The 11,173-nt window shown below is 40.2% G+C and overlaps 1 protein-coding gene across 1 annotated transcript in view; it reads left to right on the top strand.

Annotated features, from left to right (window-relative positions):
- Positions 1-10,639, top strand: part of ntn1b (netrin 1b) — a 54,747-nt gene extending 44,108 nt beyond the window's left edge. The window contains exon 7 of the mRNA XM_022190697.2: positions 7,341-10,639. Within this exon, the coding sequence (XP_022046389.1) occupies positions 7,341-7,660 (320 nt within the window). The 3' untranslated portion in view covers positions 7,661-10,639. The remainder of the gene's footprint in view (positions 1-7,340) is intronic.
- Positions 10,640-11,173: the final 534 nt, after the last annotated feature.

The following is an 11,173-nucleotide window of genomic DNA, read 5'->3' on the forward strand; positions in this document are numbered from 1 at the left end:
TACAGATCAATCGAAAACATCTCTCTGATGTGGGTTTCCAGGCACACTAAGCTGACATTTCCTACCCCTGAAAATAGAGGTTTTGAAAAATGTTCTCCTGAGTGGATCATTTTTAAGTGTGGGCAGGAAAAACTGAGCTTTTCAAGATGTCTGACGGTCAGCCAACATTCTGTCACTTGTAATTGCTCATTTGGTATGCTGATCTAATCGCACCGTACAGGCGTTTTCATTGACATATCTCTTTCTCTCATCTCTCAGGAGTATACACCAGAGAATCATTTCAAGGTCCAAATTCAAATATCCAGGAATTATCATTAGTAAGGTCATCAGATAGTGTTTAACCCTGATTAAAACACAAATCAATGCAGCTTGGAGACTAAAGAAATCTAAAAAAAAAATATGGCAGTCAATGCATTCAGCCTCACTCTTTACCAGATGTTTGTGCTAAAGAGTGTGGTTATTCTGAAGTTCTGAAAATGCAAGCATGGTTAGAGCGTGGTTTGACACATAAACAGCATCTAGAATTTATTGCAAATTAGTGTTGCACAAGAACGTCTCAAATTAACTGTTGCAAAATATTCTTATTTTCTGTTTTGCAGAACGGTTGATGAGAAGATTGATATCACTCTTATCTCTGTCCAATGAATACGTAACTGAAACCAGCAGCTGGTTAAATTAGTTGAACACATGCCTGGAAAAAAAAGGGGGACTGTAGGGGGAAGCGGCTAACCTAGCTCTGTCCAAAGGTAACAAAATCTAGCCTACCACTATTTCTAAACCTCCCGAGTTCACTCCTTATGTCCCCTTTGTAAAATCCATTTAAAAAATTTGCGAACATGACAATTTATGATATATGCAAGTCTGATATCCCTCCTAACATTCAGACACTTTGCCAGGAACCCTTGATATCACATCTGAACACACATGCATCATTTCTAAATGCTCATAGTGAAAAAAAGCACATGAATGTCAGAAAAAGAGGCCCGATTTTCTCTGCAGGAGTCTTCATCGTCACTTCTTTTCAGGTAAAAAGAAGTTTGTCGTTCAACGTGTGCTTCGAGTTGGTCTTCAGTGGTCGATATGACCAATAAAATGTCATGTCCGCACATTAAAGTTACACATTTCTTTGAAAAATAAAGAAAATAATCTCTTCCTGCCTTAAAATGGCCAAGATGTTACTCTACACTGTTGCCTCCCCTAGAATGTGCAAATCTAACAAACCTCTGCCTCTCCAACCACCCCTCCTGACGTATGGCAGCTCAAGCACACCAGCTTACCCATGACTTTGCTCCTAAAGTGTAAGACTACTCTCCGTTCTTAATGGCAAGTTGTAATATTGGAGTAATTCAGCCATACATGTTTAAAACGGAAACAGATTCTGAAGAATAATAGTATTGAAAGTCACCCTGCAAATCTACAGGATTTATTTCTTAGGTTTTTTCTTTATGAAATTGTGGATGTCTGTATGTGTGTTTTTGAGATGTTCATATGTTAGCAAAGTAAAAAAAAAATGACCAGAGGGGGTCTGTAATGCTATGGATGGAAGGGTGTATTTTAACCCAAAGTACAAAAGTAGTTTTTTTGCCAAAGGTTAACCAAAACAAAAGTAACCCACAAGATGAATTAACCGTATGTTAAAAATAAAACCAATTTATATGAAGAAATTATTTACAATTCTATAGTTTCACTTAGACACTTTTATCCAAAGTGACATACATCTGAGAGTAGATACAACACAAGCAAGGATCTAGTCAGGAGAAAAAACAACCTGGATAAGAGCATGAAACAAGTACAAGAGTCATAATAGGACGATAAAAATTATATTATTAATATTAACCTGTCATGAATCTCCATCTCCTGGGTCAAAGTCCTGTGACTTGCGCCACCCATACCCCTCCAACCCCTTTATGCCACTCTTTTAACCTGGAAAACTCCTACACATCTATCAACATCTAATTTTGACACCAAAGGAAACCTTATGTAAATCTCTGAAAAGCCAGTTTTTACAAAATAGTTTTTGAAGGGGAACTGAGTATTTACACCTCAAACTACTTCTTGACAAGAATCAGTGTTGTGGTCAACAACAATCGCTTCTGTCTAAGAATTAAAACTAGATATACTGTGATAAGTAATGGTATTAAGAGTAGGTGCTGGTAGGTAGATTTGGTGACCTTTCAGGCTAGTTGTGCCCTCCTGTTTGTACTCTTTATGCTTAGCTAAACCAGCAGCCCCTAGTTAAATAGTTACCATGCAGATGTGAGGGTGGTATCAATACTCTCATTATTTCAGGATAGGGACACCAGTTTGGTAGGTTTAAATTACACATGACACAATGAAATGTGAACAATGTGACTAATTCACCAGAGCTGGAAGAAATATAAAGTAGAATTTGATAATTTTGAACTGCTTAGGAGGCAGTTTAGGATATCCACTGTACCTAAAGTTTCTATATTGAGAAGTCAAAGCACCTCCTCGTTCTGTCCCCTTCTACCACCCTACAGCATCTGTGATCTGAGGCAACAGTCCGAACTACGTAAAAATTATGGTGGTGGCATCCACTGCTGTAGACCCTGCAGAGTTTGTACAAGACAAACACATCGCACGACTACATACGAGTATGCCTTGTCCAGCCCAGTTAGCCTGAGGCATTTGACAAAACTTTCAAGTGTTCTCCAACAACTCCCAAACTGATAAGAGAAGCCAAAACACACAGGAATCACATTATGCTGTCAGCGAATCCACAGAACACGTGAAGCAGCTGAAACGCATCTAAAAATGAAGCGCTGGGTTGCTAAATATAATATTACCGAGTCTGAAATGATGTGCTAAAAGTTTGATACCAGCACACAACAGCAAATACAGCTATGTCACACAAACCAACGGCTTGGAACAAGAAGAAAATGTGATGTTTGGATGATTAACGATGCAGGTCCATTATCTGTGACACAGGGACTGCAGGTACAGGGAGATACGCATGGGGATTAAACACAGACAAAATATTATATGTATTTTTTGTTTTACTTCTTTACTGCACACCTCTACATTCATTCATCCACATGGCAAATGATCCACCTTACTCTCTGGATTTTCTGCAACACTAATCACTGAAATATAATCTGTTATCAGTGGATCCACATCTGTAAATGACTGTGACAGAAAAAAAATCTTTGCGGCACATCCAGTGTTCATCCAGACCAATATTCTCTTGTCTCTGCCAAGTTTTTGCAAGTAGTTTATCCACTACAATACAAGCAAACATACATTCTTCTTTCTTAAAAATGACTTATAGCTGTATGTGTGCCCAATTCAGAGCTGTATCAGGAGTAACTTCTGGAATATATCCTTATTGTTGAACAGCATATTAGTGATTCAGTTTAAGCTTGTGCTTTAACTAGTTGTAAAAATGGTTTGATCTCTTTCAGGGCAGCCTAAGTTGTCTCTCATTCAAAATCATCGGTGAAACTTCATCGGTCTGACAGAAAAGCAGCTTTACACACTTTAAACGGCATCCAAATGAAAATTGGCCAAATGTATTTTATTCCCTCTTACAGCCGAGTCGACAGTAATTCAGGCCATTTGTAGCATTTTGCTACGAAGCCAAATTCAACTATTATTCATACTTCCATTGACTTAAATCTTAATCATCAGAGCTGAGACAGACCATGCAACTATAAATCAGTCAAGGCAGAGCGGGCGGTTCCTGTTGGTCTTCTCTGAAGTTCCTCTAAAGACTCTAGAAGCAGATGATTCTGCCGGAGCCGCGCTTAGGAAGCATAGCAGACATCATTGCTTAGCGTGCATTTCCTTTGCCGTGGTCTAATTCATTTCTCAGGCCTGTCGCCTCGCTTTTGTGGGGCTTCAGCGTCTCCTCTCTGTTCTTTGGGGGCCACAACCCCCATGTGTGAGTGCTGATGCTGGCCCCCGGGGGTCACGGGAAGGGGCCTTCTGTTTAAACACAGTTGTGCGCTCTGCCGGCACCGAGCATTCCTCGGGGCACAAACAGGTGGTAAATTAAGCAGACGGTGACGGATTGCCACCCCAGAGAAAAAGAAATATGTTTTGTTTATTCAATTTTTGTTTTTCATCACTGCCGTAGCTACGGAGACGGCGGACACAAAGGGATTATATTCTCGCCTGACACCCTCCTCTGCACACACGTACCCTCCCTCTTGCTGCCACAAGGAGGACAATGAATCAAAGAGCCGCGTGTTTACTGACGCTCCGGGATAGTGCTCAAAGGCAGGGCCTCCCAGAGCCTCCCCGGCCACCTCTCTGTGCTCACCCAAGGGTAACAGGTCCCTGATCATTCGCTCAGCTGATAACCAAAGGGGACAAGGGCCTCTGTGCGGTAATTAAGCAAGGTCTAATTTCATTAGCCCTTGCCTGTTGGTGGCATGCAGTGTCAAGTCGCAGCGCACCCAAAGAAGATAAACCCAGTGGGAAGTTTGGCTGTGAGGGAGGCTCGGTTGGCAGTCATTGTGTGAGTGCAGGATCATCTCACACTTCCTCTCAGTCCGCCTCACCAAACAGTGTGGACTATTTTGTAATAGATTGCTTGACCCTGCACTCCCATTCTCCCCCTGGTGTCTATTTAGCTCAAACCAAGTGGCAGAAGGTGTGTGTGGATTTGTGTGTGTTTAAATACGCCGCATAGACTGAAAACACACTTGAGAGAGAAAGAAAGAGAGAGGCAGACACTGACAGAGAGACTGGATGCCGTAACCGAGTCTCCTCCACTGAGTTCAGCACAGCAGCTCAGGGAGGAGAGCGCTATCTCCACTGGATTCTCACGCTGTGAAGTTGGATGGGGCTCTGGGAGCAGAACCCGGACAGCTCATGAGGTCGGAAACACATCCCAATTCTCCTGGAACTTTTTCTGTGGCTGTGAAGACAAATAGTGGCCCCTCCTTCCCCCCTCCTCACACACCCTTTATGTGTCTGGATGAAGGAGAGGGCTGCAATGAATGGCAGGGCTGTGAGAGCTCGCTCTACTCAGCCCAACAAACCTTCTTTCTTCTGAAATTGTGTGCAATTTGCTCACACCATGCATTGACACACATACTTAAACACCCCACTCTTATAGTTCTCTTCATTCTTGGCAGCGTTCAGGGACGACTGATGAGCGCTAAAAGTGATCAGGTTAAGTCACAAAGGCAAGGAAAAGGCTAACTTACTTTAGAAAAAAAGAAGAAACACTGTTGAATTATTAATTCTATTATTACACAACCATTTTTAACTTGGAAGATAAAATAGAAGATACCATAGACGTTGGCATTAATTGATAAAGAATTAAATCAATTATGCACAGAAGATAAATAGATTAATAAAAGCGTTTCCCCATCATCTAATCCAGCCGTCTCCAGTTTAGATTGATTCTCACAGTTTTGAGTGAACCCCCACATACACTTAAACGGTAATAGCACATTCCTAGCCAAAGCCGCGGGATAAAGCACTTCACTTGAAGCACAGATTAGCTCAGACGCCGTTGAGCTGTTTGCCTCTTGTTGCAATCACAGTGATGAAGTAATCGCTGTTTGGTTGGACAAAGAATCTGCGTAGGGGAGCTTCTGCAAAGGGAGCTTTACTCATTTCCTGGTATGAAAATATCTGCTGCAAGTGGTGTCCCAATAGTTACCAGATTCAGGTTGACTTAGCCCGAGGTTGTCGGTGTTCAGTTGCTCAGACTGTAGCTTGACACCTGACAGACCAATGGGAAAGAATTTGTTTCAGAAGTTATATTAGTTACAGATGTGGCATTTTTCTATAAATTTTTTTCTTTAATTTTTGTGGTCCTTTATTTTTGAAGGAAAAAAAAAAACAGTATGCGTCTCTTCCGCTTTTAACCCAGGCTGGGCACCTGAAAGAAAGATGTCTCTTTGCCCTTCATAGGGCATGTGCGCTTTCAGATGTTCTCCGTCGGAAACCATTGTGTTTGCACAGTGAGACAGGGAGCTCTATGGAAACAGTTGCTGTAAAAGGGAGTATGCTCAGGAGCACAACAAGGGGAGGTCATAGTTCAGAGATGAGGGAAAGAGGGGGGCAGTGGCATGCTGCAGATTTCTAGGTCATGTTTAAACAGAAGTTTTTATTGGCTCCTTTATACAATGTATCAACTTTTTCTTTTTGAAAAAGGTGGTTGTCAGTCATTTATAGACATGTACCCTCACAGATCATCTCAAGGAGTCCTTAACTAAATGTTTTTTAATGTTGTTATTTATTAAAAGCACATACTGTTGCAGTATACAACAGAGGTGAGTACACCCCGGTGCAAAATCACTTCAAGTCACTGTCAAGTGACGTTAACTTGCATCACCTCTCAGTAATTGAAATATTTCCAAGTCGACATGTAAAGTATTATGTTGGTTGAAGAGTGCACATTGTATCTTTACAGTCTCTCTGGAAACAAATGGTGAAGTGCTTCAGGCTTGACACAGAAATTATCAATGGAAATCAAAGTTTCTGTTACAGCTCAATGTGGACATCACATTCAAACTCTACGGATGTCATCAAGAAAAAAAATGTTGCTTGTTCTTCCGCATTGAACAGTAAGATTAAATCTTTGTAAAAATATAGTCTATAAAGAAGCCTGATGAAGATGGACATGTTTATTGGTCATATTAGACTAAGATACATTTATTTGGTTAAGATGGGATCCAGCATGTCTGGAATGAACCTGGCCAAAACTACCACAGTCCTGACAGTGAAGCATGGAGGTGGAAGTGTGGGGACAGTATACCAAAATACTGTCTGACAAGATGACTCCCAGTCTGCACACATTTGGCAGAAGAGGAATATTCGAGTATGACAAATGACCCAAAGCACACTGCCAAACCCCACAAGAGTTCCTAAGCAATAAAAAAAAAGTGAAAACATCACCTGGACAAGTTGTCCATTGGCTTGAATCCAATAGAACACCTTTGGGGTATTTTAAAGAGGAAGGTAGAGCAACAACCCCTCCAGCAAAGAGCCGCTGGAAAAAACAGTTTCTAAAGAACAGCAGAACATCTCTAAAGATTTGGTACCATTCATGCAGAGAAAGAATGAGTCCGTCACCAAAAATAAAGGCGTTATTGCATTGATTTGCTACCTGTATCTTTAATATAGTAAATCTACACTGATAGTTTTTCTTTTTACATGAAGAACTAATTGCTAATTAATTATTGGTACTCCATATGAAAAACAACAGTTGAAATACAAGTGGTACTGGATGTGCAAATCTCTAGTATACATTTTTTGCCAGTTTAGTTTGCATTGCTACCTGGAGGCACAGCAGATTTAGCTCTTTATCTTTATTCATGTTTATTAATGGTGATTTAACATCCGCTTCTCTTTCCCACCAGCTGTCCAGGTGCACGTTCTAAAGGGAGACAAGGCGGGAGAGTGGTGGAAGTTCACCGTCAACATCATTTCCGTCTACAAACAAGGTGAGCACCGCATCCGCCGCGGGGACCAGCTGCTGTGGGTGCGAGCCAAAGATGTGGCCTGCAAATGCCCCAAGATCAAGCCCGGGAGGAAGTACCTGCTCCTGGGTACAGACGATGATTCCCCCGGGCAGAGCGGTGTAGTCGCCGACAAAGGAAGCCTGCTCATCCCTTGGAAGGACCTGTGGGGCCGCCGGCTGAGGAAGTTCCAACAGCGCGACAAGAGGGGAAAGTGCTAAAAGTAGCTGGAGAGAAGAAAAAGAGAAAGATTGAGGGAGAGGTGGAGGTAAAATAACACCTCTGCCGGGATGAAATCAAGCAAGACGAAAGGATGGATGAAAAAAAAACTGGAAGAAAAAAAAATAGAGAGACACAGGAGAAAAGTAGGAGGAATGGGGGAATGACTGAGTGCTGCTGCTCTGAGCTGGAGCGAAGAGATTAGTGTTTTTTAGGAACTTTTGTGAAGGAGCTCATTCTACAGTTGTTCTGTTTGTCTTTCAAGGTTTGTTTTGTTGTATAATTGCAGAGTTTGCACCTAATGTTACAGATATGTCTCATCCTGACTATTTTACCCATGATGCCGTTGTTTATTAAAGTCTTGTATTCAGTTGTTTTAAAGAGCAATGCATCTTCTGTACCAGCCTTTTGTGTCTTCAGTGGATCTATTTCCATTGTGCTATGTAAAGCATTGTCTAGTTAAAGGAAAAGTTATCGCATGGCATTGAGGGACTCTACTCATGTATGATAAGTTGCTCTTTGCAACCTGCCAAACGTTGAAGAACCTTTCTTAACAGTGAACGTCAAAACTTGTGAAACTGTCCACAACTGTGGTCTCAGAGTGCCATTTTTTCCATAAGAGCTCCATGCTCATATGTGAGTGATACCTCAGCAAAACAACTTGTGTTGTGGGAACAAAATGCCATTTAGATCCTGTCCTCATTCTGTATAATGATCTCACTGCAAGCAAGTCTTTGCTCAGCGCTTTTCGATATATCAAGAGTATGTTGTGGTTGTGACCTCTGCAATGTAAAGTAACCATATGTGGATACATAGACGTTATTTTTAGTCGATGATGCTGTAGCATCAACTAGATGTAGAGTAGACTCGTCAACCATGCACTTATTTTCACTAGTCAGAAGGTTTTAGAACATATGAGATATGTTCACAGACATCTTTAGAGTGGCATCCAAAAAGCAAAACTTGTACCATTTGAGGCAAAAAAAAAATAGTTAGCTAGTAGGACTGAACAATTTATGGAAAATATCTGATTGTGATTTTTCTGACCAATATTTGGATTTGATATATGATGTAATTTTTTAAAGTTAAGGTTCAGTTTAATATCCAGTGTAAAATAGATTTAAAATCCCTCTCCACCTATTGATTTAACTCCTTAAAACGCATCTCTGGGTATCACTTATGTAATTACTTTTTTTTTCATAAAATAATCCTCTCTTGCCTTAAAATGGCTTAGATGTACCTCTATACCATTGCTTCCTCTATGATGTGCAGATCTATGAAGTCTCTGCCTTTCTCTCCTTTTACCTCTATGTACCAGCTGAAGCTCAAGCAAACCAGCTCACCTGCAGCTCTGCTCAAACGCTGCAAAACTACTCTATGCTACACAATAACAGGTTGTAGCACCCACCAGTTCTGACATAGGTGTTCAAAACTGTAATAAATTAAATAATGAAAGGGAAAGCCCCACATTGCATGTTGACAGGATTGGTTCCTTAAAATATAAAACCCAAGAAGTCCCTGCAGTTTCAAGATGGAAATGCTCAGCCATGGCGACCGCTGCTTGTTTTGGTCATGGTTTGTCTCCTAGCATATAAAAACACCACATGGACATGCTAACAAGGTTAAAAAAAAAAGAAAAGAAAAAGTACACTAGAGGGGGTCTTTAAATCCTGTGACAGTTTGTCTGTCATGCAAGGAGAACAGCACAAATTTGTAAAACTGCTTTTGTTCAGCCCTAATAGCTAGTTCAAGCCCCGTTTGTCTCACTGATGACTCATTGATGTTTCTGTTGGAATGTAACAACCTGTGCACTTGTCACAACTACAAAAATGTCAGAGTTTAGTGCTTTTTCTCTAATAAAGGACTAAATGTATGCTGGATGTCCCAAACATTTACGAGTGACAGAACTGAAGAAGCGAACCACGTGACTTCATTTTTAAAAAAAGAGAGAATATCGACCTATCAAGCAAACCTCATACCACTGACATACTGCATGCTCACTATTTACTGTAGCTGACTGGCTAATAATGATTGTGAATTATGTACACATTTAATTTGTATGCAGTATTCAATGTTGTGAGAAAATAACCTGTGGAGTGATAAAATATCACAGATGTTTATTGTACAGTGCATTCAGCACGCTGTGTCAAATGCTCGTCACCTCAAAGCGCCTTTTTGAGGACTGGACTTCATTATCAAGACTTGGTACTCGACAAAAAGGCATGACTGATTGTCTACATGTTATATAGCTGTATAGTATTACTTTTTGTTTTTGTTAAAACATTAACTAGATCTATCTCCATGTCAACTTAACCAGAGTTTTAAATACTAGAGGCTTAATAAAAAAGAAAGACAAATAAATGAATGTGAGACAAATTTCTCATGTTTACCTGAATATGTGCACCCAGAGGATCACACACTCTCTCACACACACTGAGTTTACACAGACACACAAGCAGAACACACATGCAGGGCCACATCCCTGTACACACATGTACACACACACATAAATACACGGGTACACCTGTGTACTCTGTGCATCATACTGTATGTGTTTGATGACTACAAAGTGCTTAAAACATCACTGTCAACACAACTGTACCGACACATTTCAACTTCTTCTGCAGAACGGTACTCTCTACCAGACTTTTGTCCTCCATAAATACTATATCTGAATAAATATCTGCCCATGTTCCTACATTGGCTTGTAAATGTTGTTTAGCAGTGTCCATTGCAAATGGTTGTGTGCTGTCTTGTAATACTAATATATTATGTTTATCACAAATGAATATATTTAATGACATTATGAAACAATGTGGCTTTTGTGGTGTTTATTGTTGATCTTTTCTTTTCTACTTTTGCATTGATTGTAGATGGCTGCAATGAAAAGTATTGGTAAGTGTTTTGCTATTGAACAGCCCTGATAGAACTGAAAATTAATTCATCTGAAATAAAGCTGTGTAAAAAAAGAGCAAAACGAGGATGATCCCAACTGAAATTATACTTATTTCCTCTCTACTGCAACACAACAGATGCAAACATTTCTGTACACCAACTCAGCGTGCTGTAATGTAAACTTTGTAATATAAAATTGTGTTGCACAACATAAGAAGCCACCAGCATAAGAAATAATACGACATCTGCTAAAAATAATGACTTACACAAAATCTTGCAAAACATAATATTGTGCAACATCCCCCCACCCTAGTAACACTAGATTACAGCCCACAAAGTACAGCATAATTATTGAGTACACATGAGGTATCAATAAAATACTGATTACATACGGGGAGGAGGACAAGAGGTTGAGAAGTGAGGAGATTTGAGTTTGAAAGGATATGCTTTTATAGCAACAGCTGTAGAAATGTCCTATTTGTTATTTTTAAATGATAATTAAACACTGGAGAGCAGAGATGCAGTCATTGGATTCAAAGCTGAAGTCAGAGAAAAACAGGCAGATGAGATTTTATATCCTGACATATCATGAGACAACAAGCACTTGTGTGTTTTTATCT

Source organism: Acanthochromis polyacanthus, chromosome 21, assembly GCF_021347895.1.
Source record: "Acanthochromis polyacanthus isolate Apoly-LR-REF ecotype Palm Island chromosome 21, KAUST_Apoly_ChrSc, whole genome shotgun sequence".
NCBI classification, from domain to species: Eukaryota; Metazoa; Chordata; class Actinopteri; family Pomacentridae; genus Acanthochromis; species Acanthochromis polyacanthus.